This window comes from Homarus americanus, unplaced genomic scaffold, assembly GCF_018991925.1.
Source record: "Homarus americanus isolate GMGI-L3 unplaced genomic scaffold, GMGI_Hamer_2.0 scaffold43718, whole genome shotgun sequence".
NCBI lineage: Eukaryota > Metazoa > Arthropoda > Malacostraca > Decapoda > Nephropidae > Homarus > Homarus americanus.
This window is the reverse complement of record NW_024748480.1, coordinates 99,801-120,224: the sequence shown is the minus strand read 5'-3', so window position 1 is coordinate 120,224 and position 20,424 is coordinate 99,801. Positions and strand designations below refer to the sequence as shown.

At 43.7% G+C, this 20,424-nt stretch overlaps 1 protein-coding gene across 2 annotated transcripts in view; it reads left to right on the top strand.

Annotated features, from left to right (window-relative positions):
• Positions 1-201: 201 nt before the first annotated feature.
• The window catches only part of LOC121880268, a 68,569-nt gene continuing 48,346 nt past the window's right edge, over positions 202-20,424 (top strand). The window contains exons 1-2 of one of the 2 annotated variants that reach the window (XM_042387423.1): positions 202-294; positions 14,128-15,235. In XM_042387423.1, coding sequence (XP_042243357.1) covers positions 14,290-15,235 — 946 coding nt within the window. In that variant the 5' untranslated portion in view covers positions 202-294; positions 14,128-14,289. Of the gene's footprint in view, positions 298-14,127; positions 15,236-20,424 lie in introns of both variants that reach the window. The other variant, XM_042387425.1, reaches the window with a different exon arrangement.

The following is a 20,424-nucleotide window of genomic DNA, read 5'->3' as shown; positions in this document are numbered from 1 at the left end:
GGTCGTCTGGACTAAGGGATCGTGTGAGGTGGGCTTGTGCGTGTGTGTGTCCGTGGGCGTCTGAGTTGAAGAATGGCATGTGTGTGGGCGTGGGGTACGGGGAGAGGGAGGTTGTAGGCGTGTGCGTGTAAGAGCGCGCGTTGAGCAGAGGTCGAAGGAAGCAGCTGTTGGGAGGAAAAGCCTGCCACAGTCTGCCAGCGACCGTCGCTCTGCTCACACCGCCGCGCCTTCCAGCGCTTTAAACCCCCCTAGCCCCCTCCACGCCCTCTCAGTCGACACGCACGCCATCGACAGGTGGTACACACACAAATATACCTTTCGTCCTGCAACAAGCTGTACACACACGCTCACCATACACAAAAACTGGTTCACACGCCTTCTACAAGTGATACACACACACACACTTCAAATTGTATACACAAGCATGTCAAGTTGAACACAAGGCCTCCTCTGGTCATGTGCAGGTGACCATCCACAGGTGGTGCGTGCAGACACACACATGTCCTTTAATGTAGTACACACGCACAAGCATCTTCGAGGGATATATACACACAAGCCTACCCTCTACTAGTGGCACACACACACACACACACACACACACACACACACACACATAACCAAACTTGTGGTGACGACGACGCGTCTCAAGTGTTTGTTAATGTGTTTATCGAAGAACAGATTTGTATATAAATAGTAACCCAAGTCAAGCATCCCTTCGCTACCAGACAGTTTCTGAGAAGAGCCTTCCTAAATCAGTGTGTGAAGGTGGAGGAAAGTTGAAAGCGGACGACGGTAGACACTTAGGTGGTTCCATTTCAAATAACAGACAAGAATAATTCTGACTAAAACGTTCTACACAGTGTGACTCTTTTTAAGTGGTTCTTTTAGGGTGAACAAACAAGGACAGTTATAAAGTGAAAATGTAGACAGTGTAACAACAATACCTGAATGGTTCCTTTAAGATTAACAGAAAAGAACTTATGACTCAGAGTGTCATCCTCAAGAAGAACAGGCAAGAACATTTATAACCGAGCGTAGCTAAACAGTGAGACATTGCCCGAGTGTTTCCTTGAAGACAAAGAGACACGAGCAGCTAAAAGTTGAATTTATCTGCACTGTGAGACATAAACACGATTAGCTCCGTTGAGATACACAGACGTTATTATATTCCCGTCTTATCAGGGAAGTGGCTTCAGAAGTAATCCAGGTATTTTAAGAAACCTGACCGTGTTTCCCGGAGGTAAACAATACCTTTTTGTTTATCGAGAACAGGGCGGTAAGCACTCGTCCCTACAGAGTGTTGTCATACTGATCGTGAGAGACATATTATTAATACAAGGGTTACTGTATAAAGTAGTTCATTTATTTAGCACTTGAATATCACCCACTAGCTTATTTCACCTGAAGATTAATCACCCTAAACCTAACCTAATCCCCAAGGTAGCGTGAGGGTGTTTAATCATCAGGTGATGTAAGTTGGGGACTAATCTTCAGGTGATCCTTTTAATAGGGATATGATAAAAAATATTGATTACGGCAGCTATATCTGAGATAAGACGCAAGGTAAGGAGGGGAGGAGGGGGGAAGAAAGAGGAGGGAAAGGGTAAGAGGGGGATGTTAATGAAGGAAGGACGAATATAATAGATGGAGGAGGAAATGCGAATGAAGGGAAAAGGAGGAGGAATAGTAGAAGGAGAAAGAAGGGACGTTAATAGAGGGAAGATATGAAGAGGATGAGGAAAATGAGAAAATGTTCAGATAGAGAGGGAGATGGAAAGAGGAGGAGAATAAGTTAGCAAAGTTAATGTAAACAAGATGGGGTGGGGGGTGTAAAGAGAGAGAGAGTAATCAGGTGAGGGAAGGAGAGTGGGGGGTGTAAAGAGAGAGAGAGTAATCAGGTGAGGGAAGGAGAGTGGGAGGGGGGTGTAAAGAGAGAGAGAGTAATCAGGTGAGGGAAGGAGGGGGGGCACTGCTAAGCTAGTAAGAAGAATATAATGGTGAGAGGTGAGAAAAAGGTAATAGTAGGTCAAGGAGAGGGTAGAAGAGGAGTGGGGCTGGGAAAGGAGAAGAGGAGTGGGAGGGAGAAGGGAGACGAAGAGGGGTGGGGAGAGGGAGAGGAGAAGAAGAGTGGGCGGGGAGAGGGGAGAAGAAGAGTTGGGAGGGGAGAAGGGAGACGAAGAGGGTGGGGGACAGGGGGGAGAAGAAGAGTGGGGCGGGGAGAAGAAGAGTTGGGTGGGGAGAGGGAGAAGAAGAGTGGGGGGGAGAGGGAGAAGAAGAGAGGGGAGAGGGAGAAGAAGAAGAGTTGGGTGGGGAGAGGAGAGGGAGAAGAAGAGTTGGGTGGGGAGAGGGGAGAAGAAAAGGAGTAGGGTAGAGAAGGGGAGAAGAAGGAGGGTGGGGGAGAAAAGGCACAGTGGGTCAGGGGTGACGGGAGAAGTGGGGAGGAAGAGGAGGGGGCAAGGGGAGGGAAGAAGAGGGGTGGAGCGAGAAGAGAGGAGAGGAGTGGGGAGGGAGATGGGAGGATGAGGCAGAGGGGAGGAAAAGAGGAGTAGGGCGGGGAGATGGAGAAGAAAGGGAGTAGGGTAGAGAAGGGGAGAAGAAGATGAGTGGGGAAGGGGAGAAGAAGATGAGTAGGGCGGGAAGGAGGAGAAAATATAATAGTGAGTGCGGGAGAGAGGGAGAAGAGCAATGAATCATGGTGAAGCTGGCTGGCTGGGGTGGGGGTGAGGTGAGGTGGGGGAAAGGGAGACACATAACTGGGGTAGAGAGGGAGAGAGGAAATGGGTTAGTGGAATGGTGAGAGGGGTTAGAGGAACGGGAGAGAGGGAAAGCAAGGTTGCGGTTAGGGAGAAAGGATAAGGGGGGAGGGAGGGACGAGGTAGGGAACAGGGGGGGGAGTAAAGAGGGAGTGAGGGATGACAGAAAGAAGAGGGAGGGAAAGGAGGGTGGAGAAAGGAAAAGAAGGGAAGGGAAGGGAAGGAAGGGAGGGAGGAAAGGAAGGAAGGGAGAGGAGGCTGGCCTAGTTGTAATTTCTGGAATCGCTGAAGCAGAAGATTCCATGAATGAAGGACTATTAAATTGTTACTGAGTGCGCACGGGCGTTTTTTTGTATGTGCTCGCTCGCGCGCTAAGAATTACACGTTAGTTTGAGTCACTCGCTTCAAAACCGAAGATAGCGTTAGTTCTGATAGTGACAGAGGCACCAAGAATCACACTTCGTGCTAAGATTCGCCTATTATTTTAGTGTTAAGACCGATATACAGTGTATATTAAAGCCGCCAAAACTCATAATTCTCTCTCTCTCTCTCTCTCTCTCTCTCTCTCTCTCCCTCTTTCTCTCTCTCTCAATAAGGCGTGTAATTACATCTGACGAGGACTCGGCAAAACTACAGGAAGATCTAAACAGTTAAATTTTTTCGCATGGTCTAGAAAATGGCAGAAGAAATTTAATGTGGACTGTAAAGTACTTAGTCTAGGTCCTCCAGGAGATGTAAACAGAGAAACCAGATATCAGATGAACAACGTTGATATAGAGAAATCCGACTGTAAGAAAGATTTATGGTTCTGCTAAGTAAGGAATCTTAAACCAAGACAACAGTACTTGTTTGATCGAAACAAGGCTAACAAAGTACTTGGGTTCATACAAAGGAGTGTCAGGTACAAGACTAGCGAGGTTATCCTAAAACTATATCTTGTGTTTGTGAGACATCACTTGGATTATGAAGTTCAGTTTTGGTCACCATACTACAAAATGGATATCGAATCCTTAGAAAGCATTCAGACCATGACCAGACTAATCCCGGGCATTAGGAACCTTGAGTATAGAGACAGATTAAAGCATCTTAATTTACACTCCCTCGAGAGACATAGAGTGACGGGCGATATGATCTATGTGTATAAATGAAAGTCAGGGTTAAACAATGGTGATACAACAAAGGTACTTAAATCATCCAACCAGGAACAAACTCGTAGCAATGGTTTTAAATTAGACAAATTTAGATTTAGGCGTGAGATAGGTAAACACTCCAATTTGTCGAGAACAACACATGAGGAGTAAAATTAGTTCTTACGGATATGGCTGTTCGTTACGCCCTTTTTACCATTACTTATTGCGAATCACCCGAGGATTAGACACCTCATCTTATTTCACCTTATAAAATTAACCACCCTAACATTAACAAGAGGGTTAATCTTCTGATAAAATAAGCTGGGGTGTTTAATATTAAGGCAAAACAAACTAGGATGTCTACTCTTTAAGTGATCCGATGATCTTTCTCAACCATAAGTCATAATCTTGGGCGGCAACTATAACACCTTCACTGTCTTATAACACTTGAAAATTACTAATAAAATGAAGCATGTTGCGCTCAGCCTCTTATCTATAATATAAAAATTACAATGTGAGAGAAAAAGCGAAAAATCCCTCGCGATATCAGTTAATGTCTATAGCTTTCCAATTTTTATTATTACGTGTTGTGTTATTTTACCTCAATATAATATAAGGATAGCCTGAACATTAAACACACTACTTTATTTGACCTGAAGAATAGATCCCCAAGTTTAATGAATATGAAGATTTAACTACACTAACGTAAGCCTAACCTAATTTAACGTAAGCCTAACCTAACTTAACGTAGGCCTAACCTATTTTTACCTATCCTAACCTAACTTAACGTAAGCCTATCCTAACTTAACGTAGGCCTAACCTATCCTAACCTACACTAACGCTAGCTTAACTTATCCTAACCTACCTAATTAAACCTAACTTAACTTAACCTAACTTAACCTAACCTAACTAAATCTAACCTAAATTAACCAGACCTAACGTAACCAACCTTAACCTAGCCTAACCTAACCAATCTTAATTCAACCGAACTTAAACTATCCCCCGGTAGCATTTAGGTGGTTAATCATCAAGTGAAAAATGTTAGATGGGTTAACATTCAGGTGTGCCGAAAAGACTTCATGTTACCTGAGAGTTAATCCCCAGAATAACATGCGATTATAAAGGGTGAATGTAGGTTAACAGCACAGAGAATCACCCTGACCTACATAGTGCTGTGACCTAACCATTTGGGAGATGATGGTATGTATGTATGTATGAGTTTGTGTGTACTATTTTGTACAAATGTCAATCTTTTGTGAGTATGTGTATGTCTATGTGGCGACCTGTGGTGTAATGGTCAGCATTTTTGCCTCGCAAGCGAGCGGACCCGGGTTCGATTCCCGGGCAGGGTAAAACTATGGGCAAGTTTCTTTACGCCATTTGCCTCTGTCTACCCAGCAGTAATTGGGAACCTGGATGTTAATCGTTTTGCAGATCGTATTCCAGGGTAATGGTTAGCCAGTGCAGTTGGCGAGTTGTTCGGTCTTCTCGGATTATTCCTTGACACTGGGTCTTGCAACTCGTTAACTCAGGATGTGGTTGTTGTGTTGGTGACAGCTTCTACACCTTAAATAAATTCACGCCTAGGTGGCCCTAGGGCTGGCCATCCTCGTGACACGAGGGGCAACCATTATTATATGTAAATACAGGAAAAGTGCAGAAAACAGCTTCGTGACCTGTACATGGCTTTCATCTACCTAACCAAGGCCTTCGACACGGCCAACAGGAAAGCCCTCTGGTGTACCCTCAGCCGTTTTGGCTACCCACCAAAATTCATCGCCATTGTGAGGCAACTCCGCTATGGCATGAACGGCAGTGTCCTGCACAATGGCACCCAGTCTGAGTTCTTCCCCATCCAAACAGTGGTTAAACAAGGGTGTGTACTGGCCCCAAGTCCCTTTTCCATTTTCTTGGCTGCCTTCCTTACTCGTGCCAGCGCAAATTTAGCCGGAGGGGTGGACATCCAGTACGGGATGAAGGGTCTTTTCAACATAAGTTGACTCCAGGCAAGAACAAAGGTGTCGGCAGCTTCCATTACTGAACTAGAGTATGCAGACGACCTCACTCTTACTGCTCACACTGAACGCGACCTACAGAAGATCCTGAACACCTAAGCAGATGCGTATGCACACTTGGTCCTTGAGGTGAATGTATGTAAGACTTGGATTCTCTTTCAGCCTGCCCCTGGTTCAACCACACCTCCACCACCCATCCAGTGCCAGCTCACTAATGTTACCCATTTTCGGTATCTCGGCTCCCACCTGTCCACCACCGCAGACATTGATGGTGAGATTCAGCATCGGATCAGATGTTTATCTCAAGCCTTTGGCAGTCTCCGAAACCGTGTCTTCAGCTGTAGGAAGTTGAAATTATCAACAAAGTTACACGTATATTGAGCAGTGGGACATGAGTCACATACAGGAGGCACATCACTTGAAAACTTTCACCAACGTAGTCTACGTTCCATCCTCCGGGTTCGCTGGGAAGACAAGAGAACAAATGCCAGTATTCTTGCTGACACCAACTGTAGGAACATCGAGGCTACCATTATCCACGAACAACTACGCTGGACTGGCCATGCTATGGACGACAGTGGACTGCCAAAGCAGCTACTTTACAGTCACCTAACGAATAGTAAACGTAATGCAGGTGGGCAACTGAAGAGGTATAAGGATAGTCCTAAGACAAACCTAAAAAGGTGCCAAATCGACCCCCTCACCTGGGAGACGATTACTCCACACCGTAACGCTTGGGGGAACACCATACGAGAAGGTGTCAATACTTTCGAGTTAGCCCGACTGCATAACGGGGCAGACAAGCGCCAATGCCGGAAAGACGCTGCCCCCCCCCCCTTCCGCACTAGATGTAGACCCCCCACATATGCAACTTCTGTGATCGACCCTGCTGGTCTCTTTATTTACCTTAAAACTCACTAACCTACTGTAGGTGACATCCCTAATAACTCATATCATTGGATCATAGCTGGATGTGTGTGTGTGTGTGTGTGTGTGTGTGTGTGTGTGTGTGTGTGTGTGTGTGTGTGTGTGTGTGTGTGTGTGTGTGTGTGTGTGTGTGTGTGTGTGTGTGTGTGTGTGTGTGTGTGTGTGTGTGTGTGTGTGTGTGTGTGTGTGTGTGTGTGTGTGTGTGTGTGTGTGTGTGTGTGTGTGTGTGTGTGTGTGTGTGTGTGTGTGTGTGTGTGTGTGTGTGTGTGTGTGTGTGTGTGTGTGAAGGTAAATATTTATCTAGTCACTCATGAGGTCAGGGGGTAAGGGAATTCCTGAATATGAGAATGAATGAAGGTGTAGACGCGGATGAGAGGGAGCACAAGAGGAAGAGGAAGGGAGTGCAAAAAGAAGAAGGGTGTGAGAGGGGGAAGAGGAAGGGGTGGAAGAGGAAGAGAGTTTGAAATGAAAAGAAAGAGTTTGAGGGGAAGAGGAGTTAAGAGGGAAAGGGAAAGAGGAGGAATTGGAGGGGAAGACTGAGAGTTTGAACAGAAGAGGAAGACTTTCAATGGGAAATAAGAGGATTGGAAGAGGAATGAAATGAAAGGGAAAGCTGAAGACTTGGAGAGGTAGAGGAGGAGTTAAGAGAGAAGGAAGAAGAATTGGAAAGAAGAAGAGGAATAGATTATAGATATAAAATAAAGAAGATAAGCAGGACATTGATAAGGACAAAAAAAATGTGTTAGAGAGATACGGAAACATGACGAAAACTGAAAAGAAAAATTGATGGAGAGGAGAATTTAGTGTTTACTTTAGAGAGACTGTTACGGCCTTTTGTGGTCAGAGTATTGCTTCAGTTTCTAGGGTATAATGAAGCACCGTGCACTAGGTTTTACAATACAATAATCCAGGCATTAGAGAAACTTTAAAAATATTCTGATATACAGGGTGTCCATAAATGAATATCCTAAATACAGTATGCTCTCATTTTCAGGGTAATCAGGGTAATCAGGGTAATCATTTATCGTTTTAATTTTTTTAAGTGTTCTAGTAACCATGGTTTTATTATGCAATGTTCACCTGTAATTAGTGTTTGCGGTTAAGCTCTAAACTTAACTTACTCATTACGATATTAACCCCTTGAATACTATGTTTACCTCTTCAGTACGATGATAATCCCTTGAGTACGATGTTAACCTTTTGATTACGATGTTAACCTTTTGATTACGAAGTTAACCTCTTGAGTACGATGTTAACCCATTGAGTGCGATGTTAATCCCTGAGTATGATGTTAACCTCTTGATTACGATGTTAGTTCCGTGAGTACGATGTTAATCCCTTGATTACGATGTTAATCCCTTGAGTACGATGTTAACCTCTTGAATACGATGTTAATCTCTTAAATACGATGTTAGCCCCTTAAATATGATAACTCGTTGAGTACGATGTTTACACCTTGAGTACGATGTTAGCCTAATGAGAACATTCAATTAGCCCATTATATAAGAGTTCTTTTTAACCCCTTGAGTACAGTGAATTTATATTCCCTTAATGACGATGTGTTATACTTTGAATACGATGACTTGATTCCCTGGAGTAACCCGATACTGTTAACCGGACCGTGTAGTTGTGGGTTTAAGTGATCGTTGCCATCAATGTAATAATATGTTTAACTTTCTTAGGTGTTTAGATATCGATCCTTAGGTTAGGTTCATCACTAAATAACAAAGACCAATTTGATTATTCCTGTATTAACGTGAATCAAAGAGTAAAGTCTTTAAACACAGAAAACATAGCCAGTTTCTACACCAGACAATTATCATCAATATCTCGTTAATGTTCAGTGTTTCATTGGTATATTTCTATGACTAAACTACAATACTAATGTTAATTCAGGCCATACACTGGATAGACGATTAAATTAAATGTTGTTATATAATTATCGCTGTGATGCTGAAGATGTACTCAAGAGGAGAGGGCGAGATAAGACTAAAGATTTCAGAGGATGTTGAAAGGATGCAAGACGATTATATATATGTAACCGGTCGGAATTTACTGGACTTTAATTTCTCACTTGACTTGGGGTTTATTAAAAATTAATAGATGGTAATGGCAGTGGAAGCGCCCCTTTGAGAAAAATCCCGAACCAGCACAAGAACACTTAAATCTACTAAATAAAATGAATTGTCCGTAACCCGTGGAAGGATAGCGTCTGTGACTGGGATGAATGAGACACACTGTAAAATTTAGACACTTATATTCCCTCCAACACTACAAACACAATCAAATAATGGTACACCAATATGCGCACCTCTTAACTTAAACTTAAAACACTACTCTGGGGAATAAAAGTTATACATGATATAGAAATTATTAGAAACACAGGCAACAATAAATTTGAAGTATTAAGAAATGTTGCTTGCACACATGAAACAGGCCTTAAGGGCTTTCACAAAATAATATCAGTCACTTAGGAAATGGTATTAAAAAATAAGAAATTAACTACTCTACAATGAATAGGCCTTAAGGGCTTTCAACAAAATAATAGCACCCCAACAGATGCACACTTCCTAACCTAACTTAACCACTACTCTGGGGAACAAGGTTATACCTGAGATCAGAATTATGAAGAACAATTAGATGCATTAAAAGAATCAAATCACAGCATCACTCTGGTTCCACTTAATGGCACAAACATTCAAAAACAATACTATCAAAATTATTTAGGACTATTAAACTACACACGTCAAGATAATATCAGTCTGAGGAATGGTGTTAACTACACCCGTAATAAGGAAGATAAAATGTTCCTCTAGGTATCTCCTAGAGTCCTAGACTCACGGTCTCAGTGTGTGACCATTAATATACTCAGATAGCCTCAGTGTACTCCCAGTGCGTCCATGGGCAGGAAGAGAGTGAGCCAATCAGACCTTGTGCAGTTGAGAGGAGCTTTAGCTTCCCGTTAGCAAGAGGGTTTCACTAAGCGGCTCGGGACATGTGGTGTTGTGAGCCGACGTCAGCTGGGCACCCAGACGGCTAGATTCCCTCAAGAGATCCTTTGGTACCCCGCTAAACAGTGACAGGCCTACTCTGATCGGTCCAATGGCGACAATCGCCACCCTCAATCATCAACGGCAGTCTCAAACGGCAGTCAATCTCTCGCAGTCAACTCCGGTCAACTCCAGTCAACTCCAGTCAAGTGGTTTCTGACGGAAACCCTGAAATGAACTCACTGTTAGCTCTAGTTAACTTTACCACTGCCCTATCTAAACCCTGTCTGAGATTGAATGAGACTTACTTGTTATACTGCCATAGCGCAGCACAGGTGACTAGGCCACGTGACTATTTCTGTGACAGACGCGCAGGGACGTCTTGTCTGTGTGAATGCTTCCCGCGACTGAGACCTAGCCAGCGTCGCGTCTCCTCTCAAGGCGTTAGCTTAGGTCTACGTGACATATTTTCCGCCTAACTAATAACTCCTTGGGACACCCGTAACATTATTCAGACTGATAAACGATCTATAATAATTTCAAATTCAATAATAGTCCCTTACTTCATGAATCGCATCATTATTAATTCGGTGAATTACATTTAATATCATATAGGCCTAGTTCCACCATCTCTCGCTGTGAGCAGGAAGCGCTCTCTCCCCTCAGATGACCTTGAACGCTCAGTATCGCTAATGGCGGGGCATTTGAAATTACTCTGAAATTTCTGAATATTACAATCGACCCCCCTAAAAAAAGACAGCACTGTCCTCATGTGCTGAGAAACATACATACGACCCCCCTAAAAATTTGTTCTAAGAAACTGCATCTTACCCCTTTTGCTAAACGCAGCATTCCCGTCTTCTCTTCTCTCCTTTTCTCTCCCGCTAACATATATATATATATATATATATATATATATATATATATATATATATATATATATATATATATATATATATATAGAGTATATATATATATACATATATTTTTTTTGGGGGGCAGTGAAAACGAAGTTACTGATTCTCTGAGTCGCTCTCGATTGTGTGTGTGTGTAGGCGGAAGAGATGTGTGCATGCGTGTCTGCTGATAAAGGTCAACCTACTTGTGTGCACCTGCTGTCCCTGGGTCCGCTGTTGATCAATACTTCAACAAACAACAACACACACACACACACACACACACACACACACACACACACACATAAAATCACACACACACACACACACACACACACACACACACACACACACCTACACACACACACACTCATACACACACACTCTCACACACACACACACACACACACACACACACTCTCTCACACATACACTCACACTCACACACACGCACACACACACACACACACACACACTCACACACACACCAGCACTCACACACACACACACACACACACACACACATTCTCACACACACTCACACACACACCCCCTTCACACATACACTCACACACACACACACACACACCACACACACTTTCACACATACACACACACACACACACACACACACACACACACACACACACACACACACACACACACACACACACACACACACACACACACACACACCCCACACACACACTCTCACACACACACTCACACACTCTCACACATACACTCACACACACACACACACACCTTCACACACACACACTCTCACACACACACTCACACACACACACACACACACACACACACACACACACACACACACACACACACCAATTCATCCTCCTCCTTCAAGACAAGTGCTAGTCTCATAATTGGAATTTAGTGTAAGGATATACTTAGAACTTTCTTTCTTCGTGGAGGGAAAACCCAATGGGTCATGGTCGTGAATTGTTACCATATTCAGGCCTCATTACTGTTCCTTCATCAGTGCTGTTTTTTCTACATTAACTGAAGCGGAATGAAGTAAAACTATTGTGTTCAAGTACTTTAGTTAACAAGTCCTTGGATTTAGAGTCGTGATGAAGGGTTTTAGTTTAGGTTATGGTATTTAAACAATGATAGGACAATAGTAAATGTAATGGTATTTTTGATATCGAAATGGATGCAGTTCATTTATCAAGAAAAATACAGATACACAGTGACTGGGAGGGGACGGGGTAGGTTCGTGTCACAATGTGTTATTAGACTATACTGTATATAATATAACTTTAAAATTAAGTGGTTGAAGATGCGAGTAAAATAGATCAAAACAAAAGGTTAAGCTATATTAATGTCAATGACTATGACACCGACACTTTGATTATAAACATACTTTTTTTTTTAATTGCTAACAAAAGCTGACTTGATTAAATGTTGCTACATAATCTGATTGACAGTGAAAACTAAACTACTGATTCTAACTCGGTAAGTGGTGTGTGTGTCTGTCTGTCTGTCTGTTTTATCCTAATATTTTCGTTCATAAACAACAGGGAACCAAAATATCACATGTTACAGGGCGTCTGACAATTCTCGAGTTAGGAACGAGCAAGATGAACTGATTCTTCTCTTGGCCCACCGCCCATTAATGTTTCAGCACATTCTCCCAGGGTCTTTTACCGCCATTCTCAAGATGCTGGATCAGGATGCAAGCACATGAGTGTGTGTGTGTGTGATCTCTGTGGTGTGCAATGAAGAGGAGAGGAGGGAGGGATCGCGAAACTGGGTTGAAGGAAGGATTAGGTACTGAAATTGGGTTGAGGGAATGAATGGGTTCGTGAAATTGGGTTGAAGGAAGGAATTGGTTGTTAAATCAGGTTGAGGACAGAATTGGAGCGTGAAATTGGGTTAAGGGAAGGAATGGGTCGTGAAATTGGTTGGAGGGAAGTGATGGATCGTGAAATTGGGTTAAATGAAGGAATGGGTAGTGAAATTGGATTGAAGGAAGGAATTGGTTGTGAAATTGGGTTGAGGGAAGAAATTGGGCGAGAAATTGGGTTGAGGGAATGAATGGGTTCGTGAAATTGGGTTGAAGGAAGGAATTGGTTGTGAAATTGGGTTGAGGGAAGAAATTGGGCGAGAAATTGGGTTGAGGGAATGAATGGGTTCGTGAAATTGGGTTGAAGGAAGGGCGTGAAATTTGGTTGGTTAAGCGAGAGGCATGGATCAGTATAGAGGAAGGGGATCGATACAGGAAAGAGAGGAAGATTATCAGGTACTAGAGGGAGAGGAAGACGATCAGGTACTAGAGGGAGAGGACGACTATCAGGTACAAGAGGGAGAGGAAGACGATCAGGTACTAGAGGGAGAGGAAGACGATCAGGTACTAGAGGGAGAGGAAGACGATCAGGTACTAGAGGGAGAGGAAGACTATCAGGTACTAGAGGGAGAGGAAGACGATCAGGTACTAGAGGGAGAGGAAGACGATCAGGTACTAGAGGAAGAGGAAGACTATCAGGTACTAGAGGGAGAGGAAGACGATCAGGTACTAGAGGGAGAGGAAGACGATCAGGTACTAGAGGGAGAGGAAGACTATCAGGTACTAGAGAGAAGACGATCAGGTACTAGAGGGAAGACGATCAGGTAGAGAGAAGACTATAATTACTAGAGGAAGACGGTCAGGTGCTAGAGGAAGGAAGACGATCAAGGTACTAGAAGGGGAGAGGGAAGACGATCAGGTACTGGAGGAAGGACGACTATCGGGTGCTAGAGGAGACTATCGGGTACTGAAGGAAGAGAGACGATCGGGTACTAGAGGAAGACGATCAGGTACTAGAGGAGAAGACGATCGGGAGGTACTAGAGGAGAGAAGACGATCAATTACTAGAGGACGACCTCCAGGTACTAGAGGAGAGACTATCAGGTACTAGAGGAGAGGAAGACGATCCAGGTGCCTAGAGGAGGACGACTATCAGGGTACTAGAGGAGAGAGGACGACAGGTACAAGAGGGAGAGGAAGACTATCAGGTACTAGAGGGAGAGGAAGACTATCAGGTACTAGAGGGAGAGGAAGACGATCAGGTACTAGAGGGAGAGGAAGACGATCAGGTACTAGAGGGAGAGGACGACTATCAGGTACAAGAGGGAGAGGAAGACTATCAGGTACTAGAGGGAGAGTAAGACTATCAGGTACTAGAGGGAGAGTAAGACTATCAGGTACTAGAGGAGAGTAAGACTATCAGGTACTAGAGGAGGAGGAGGTGGTTGACAAACAAGATAGGAAAAGGAAAATGTTACGAGAACAGAGAGAAGAACAACACGCATGAGATCTAGTATCGTTGGGAGATCGACGTCCTCCAAGATATTTCTGAACAACATATACAGTGTACTCGTTTATGTACTAATGTTATATTTCCTTTCAGATATAGAATTACCCTTTAAAGGTAAAGCACAGGGAGTCGAGTTGCATATCCCACAGTCACTACACGATCAAGGTGGTTTTAAACTTACTTTTAATTCCACAAGAATTCGGGTGTTCGAGCTCTTGAGTGGTGACGAGGAATTTGGCTGAGGATGGTGCAGCCATGAGCCAGGAGCCTTTACTACCATTGCTTCAGACAGTGTACCACGCTGGTCTCATCACTCTGATCACCCTCATGGCAGACCCCGTCGACGACCACCACCAAATGGATAAACTTTCTCATCTCGACCATAAGAAAATAACGCGAGTCTCTATCCAGTTGCCAAAAATGAGATACGATGACCCGCTTTCTCTCGATGCAAGAAATACTGAAGGCAGAATAAATGGTGACGCGACTGAAACAAAAAAGACTCAGCTTGAATCTCCCAAGATGAGAACAATGATCTCCGTAGGAGACAAGACCCTTGCTGAACATAACACCATATTTACTGACAGTGAAAGAGGTGAAGTCTCTGGCCTGGTCTTGCCCAGTGCCCCAATCTACAGCTTTGACGAAGATGGTGAAATTCTGCAGCGGGTCAATATAATCACTCCCACTACCGAGGGAGAGTATGGTTATCACAGTCGGTTCTCTGATACTCCATATGACGAGGCTGTTGACCACAATAACGATATCAATGATCCCATAAAACTGCCTCTCACTTCCACTCCCGAGACAGTCCTCCCAGTTGGTGTTGACTTGTGGCATCGCATAGATCAATCCTTTGTGGCCAGAGAGGATCGAGGAGTCTCCACCTCACTGCCGTCCTGTCATCCGTTTATTACTTCACTCGGGGACCTCGAGTCCCTCCCGAACATCGATGATACTCCGGCTGATAGCGTGCTACTGAAGCAGGTCCGCAGTCTGAAAGTGGATGATATAGGGTCTAAGGTCAATGCACAAACTGAAATCAGCGTCATGTGTGAGGCTGAGGGGTTGACCACACCTGATGTCATACCCAAGATCGACTTCCATGCTGCATCCATCGAGGTCGTGGACGACTACCTCGAGGATAACTTGAAGGAAAATCAACTTGGAGATCTCTGCTCCACACTCCTGGGCGACACAGGTCAGTTAACTTCTTAATATATATTTTTTTTCTTTCAGGGTTTCTCATCATATTCCTAGGAAAAAAAATTATATATATATATATATATATATATATATATATATATATATATATATATATATATATATATATATATATATATATATATATATATATATATATATATATAGGAATATGATGATTATATATATATATATATGTATATATATATATATATATATATATATATATATATATATATATATATATATCGCTTTGCAATAACTTCTATGTATTTAATTTTTAGGGAAAATTGTGACTGCTCATAAACGATCATATAGATCATAAAAATACATATATATGAGTAGTTTCATATAAAACCTAACCTAACCTTATCTAATTTACTTTAGGTGTAATTTTACAATCTTATGGTAGCAAACGACGCCTTAAGTGAAGCACAGAAAATTTTACCAAATAAGAATTTATTTCCTTTAAGTAGAAGCAATAGAAACAAAGAGTTATCCGCATTTGACAAAAACATCAGTTGCTTTTTAAAGCTTAATCGGCTATGATATAAAAACGTGTACAAATAGAGAACATTGTCCATCACGTTTATGGAAATTTATGTTGTTGATTTTCGAAAAATTTTAAATATATTTATCTTGCTATGTCAGTCTGATCAATTTTCATTAACTTAGTGAAATATTATTGCTAATATGAACATATAAACACGACAACTGTATAGCTGAGTCATATATATATATATATATATATATATATATATATATATATATATATATATATATATATATATATATATATATATATATATATATATATATATATATATATATATATATATATATATATATATATATATAATTTTTTTTTTTACGTGATTAGTCCATGAGCACAGGTCACTGACCCAATCGGGCATGGGGGGCGAAAATGTAATAATAATAATAATAATAATAATAATAATAATAATAATAATAATAATAATAATTCATAGTAAATAAAATTTATAATAACAATTACAAAATTTAAATTAAAATAATAAAATAAGAATTACAATAATAACACCAACACTGTAATATACTACTACTAATAATAGTAATAGAGAGCCATAAAGAAATACTAAAATGAAAAAAAAAGATCAAAAGTGAGAACCAATATATGTATGTTGTGTTGTCAATAGTAAGAGAAACAATTGAGACCCTGCAATTGTGTGTAAATGAGGCAGAAAGTCAGATCAGCAACAATGGTTGCTCGTATGGGCTGAATGCGGTTGTGGTGTCGAACAGCAATTCGGGGACGAGGGATATCTGGTGGAAGCAGGAGCCAGTGTCAAGGATGGGGCAAACGCTTTTCACCAAATTTGCAGATGAGATCATGGTGATGATCAGAGAGAACCGAGAGGGTCACTGTGTTGAGTGCTTCTTGATATGTGGAGTACGAAGGGGAGAGAATAGTGTGTGTGTGTGTGTGTGGCGCCACAAACAGTGTGGTGAAATGCGTCTAGAGTGGCTGCATTATGTTAGTGTTAAGGTGCAAGCATTACTTGCTCCCTCTCGCTTTCAGCTACCGCCGCTGGCTAGCCCTCGTGGTGAACAGGGAAGCAACGCTCATAAGTCTTCCCCTGCCAGTACACAGCCTCCTCGCCATCAAGACTCCTGCTGTGCCTCCTCGTGGCAACACACGGTAAGTAGGTGCCTCGTGGTCCCAGGCTAGACCAGCAGGGGATTTCGGAGTAGCCATGGGCCCCAGAGGAACTGTGCATAGGCCCTCTGCCTTGTGGATTAACCTTGGTAGGTATAAGGCTACGGGAGTAAACCCAGATCGAAAAATCTGTGGTGAAGCCCCGCATCAGGCAGATATGCTTAAAGAGCTCCAACAAGACCCTAACGGCGGTATAGGCGGAAGAGGGGACCACCATGGGTACCCAGGAACTACACCCATGGATGAAGGCAATGATGGACAGGCTACTTAGGCGAAACCCAACAAACTGAGCTATTGGCAGTCCATTGCAACTCTCCCTCTCCCCAGTCGTTGCAACACTTGCACCATTGGATCAGGAAAAGGGAGAGCCAAGATGTGTGGTTGCAGCCTGCGCTCCAGCCTCACCACATAAATCAACTCGAGTGCAGCCATCTCCCAGCTCATCATACCTCTCATCATCATCACCCCCCCCCTGTATCCCCCAAAAGTCCTATGATGACGGACGAGTGGCGACAGGGACAGGCGGAGATGACTGCCGGGAGTCTCTAGTCACAACTCTGCACATGGGCGGCACAGATAAGATGGTGATTTATGCACTGGGATCTAGGCAGCAGTGCAATAGGGTCCTGTCTGTGAGATTGAGCAGCCTTTTCGGGGAGCCACTCTGCTCACCCCTCATGGGGAGGAGGCTAGAAAAGATGCCCTTAACATAGCCTGCCTAAAAACCCAACCTGACTCGGCAACGGCAACCCAGTAAGGTCCTCCTTATGCGGTCGAAAACACAACCAAAATCACAGATCCAAACAAAAACAAACCATACAACCTCTTATGGTCGCTGCATGGCATGTCAGGACCCTTCTGGATACTGGCACAAATGTGCGTCCTGAAAGAAGAACTGCCATTGTGTAAAAGAGCTGGCTAGGTATAACATCGACATAGCAGCCATTAGTGAGTCCCGGCTCCCAGATGAGGGCCAACTCACAGAACGGGGGTCTGGTTACACCTTCTTCTGGAAGGGTAAGCCTGTTGCGGAGAGAAACCGCATTTATGGACTTGGCTTTGCCATCCGCCAACGCATCCTACACAGGCTAATTGAAATGCCTATTGGGATCAATAAGGGCCTCATGACGCTTCGAGTTTCACTGGGTCACTCACGTCATACCCTGTTCATTAGTGCATACGCCCCAACATTGGATGCAGAGGATGACATCAAGGAGGTCTTTTACGCCGACCTCGACAGAGTGCGAACCTGTATCCCCAGAGGAGACAAGGTTGTGCTCCTTGGCGACTTCAATACCAGATTTGGCAGAGATGCTAGCATTTGGCAGGGAACCATAGGGAGAAATGGACTAGGCAAGTGTAATCCCAACGGCCTACTCCTCCTCAACAAGTGTGCTGAACACAACCTCACTATCTCCAATACCTTGTTTAGGCAGGCCGACAAGTTCAAGGGTTCGTGGCAACACCCACGATCCAAACACTGTCATCCCATTGATTACATCATTGTCAGAGAAAGAGATCACCGAGATGTCTTCATCACCCGTGCCATGCTTGGCTGAGACCACTGTGACACTGATCATCAACTTGTCAGATCCAAGCTCTCACTTCACGTCGCCCCAAAACAGCGAAGGCAGCAAGCTGTCAGAAGAGGTTTTAATACTAAGCATCTGGAAGATCCAGCGGTAGCACATGCTTTCAGAGAGCAGCTTGAACATGGGCTTATAAACAATCCAACAGCAAACAACGTGAATCCCAGTGCCGAATGGGACACACTTAATACTGTTATGACAAAAACATGCAGGGAGAAACTTGGTCAGATCAAAAGAATACACCAGGACTGGTTTGATGAAAATGACCCGGCAATCAAAGGACTCGTCGATGATAAACGTGCTGCTTTTTCTGACTGGCAGAACAACCCTCAGAAGAAAGAGGCAGCCCAGCGGGAACTTCGCAATCTAAAGAACGACTGGCTTAAAAATAATCCATGTGAAGTACAAAAATTTGCAGATCAGCACAAGATGCACGAATTTTTCATTTCCACTAAAACATTTTGGGCCAGTCTCTCGTGGCGCAGCCCCCCCTCCGCTCATCTGGCGGTAACTTCATAATTAAAGACGATGGAGGCCTCCTTCAGCGCTGGAAAAAGACTACCATTCATTGCTTAACCGAAACACATATATGGATGTACTGACTACCAAGCAGGAACCTCAGCATCCAGAGCTGATCCACCTCAGCTACCCTCCATCCTGGATGAGGTAGCTACTGCCATCAAACAGATGCAAAATAACAAAGCCTCAAGGCCTGAGGGAATCCCAGCCGAGGTGTATAAAGCAGGAGGACCTCTGCTTACCAGCTGTCTCCACACTCTGCTGGAGAATATATGGGAAAAGGAGGAAATCCCCCAAGTTCTTAAAGTCGCCTCCATTGTCAATATTATAAGAACAAGGGAGACGGTTAGACTGTGGCAACTATCGTGGGATTTCGCCCTAGGCCTCCTAAACAGACTTCTTCCTGAGGCGGAGAACTTCCTCCCAGAATCTCAATGTGGTTTTAGACCATCACGTGGCACCACTGACATGATCTTTGCTGCCCGCCAGATACAAGAAAAGTGCAGAGAACAGCGTCGTGACATGTCCCATGGCTTCCATCGACCTAACCAAGGTCTTCGACTCGGTCAACAGGGAAGCCATCTGGTCGACCCTCATCCGTTTTGGCTGCCCACCAAATACTCATCGCCATTGTGAGGCAACTCCATGATGGCATGAACGCCAGTGTCCTGCACGACGGCACGCGGTCAGAGTTCTTCCCCATCCAAACAGGGGTTAAACAAGCCTGTGTACTGGCACCAACTCTCTTTTCCATCGTATTGGCTGCCTTCCTTACTCGTGCCAGTGCCAATTTAGCCTCCGAGGTGAACATCGAGAACCGGGTGAAAGGGGGTCTTTTCAACATAAGACGACTCCAGCAAGAACAAAAATGTCGGCAGCATCCATTACTGGACTACAGTATGCAGACGACCTCACCCTTCTTGCTCACAGTGAACACGACCTACAGGAGATCACGAACACCTACTCAGACGCGTATGCACACTTCGGCCTTGAGGTGAATGTATGTAAGACTCGGATTCTCTTTCAACCTGCCCCTGGTTCAGACACACCTCCACCATCCATTCAGCTTAACGGTACTACCCTCTCGAATATTGCCCACTTTCTAAATCTCGGCTCCCACCTGTCTACCACCGCAGACATCGATGAAAAGATTCAGCATCGGATGAGATGTGCATCTCACGCCTTTGGCAGACTCTGAAATCGTGTCTTAAGCTGCAGAGAGCTTGAATTATCTAGAAAGCTGCTCGTATATGGAGCAGTGGTTCTCCCCACTCTGCTAAGTGGCAGTTAGACATGAGTCACATGCAGGAAGCACCTCAAGGCACTTGAAAACTTTCATCAACGTAGTATGCGTTCCATCCTCCGAGTTCGCTGGGAAGACAA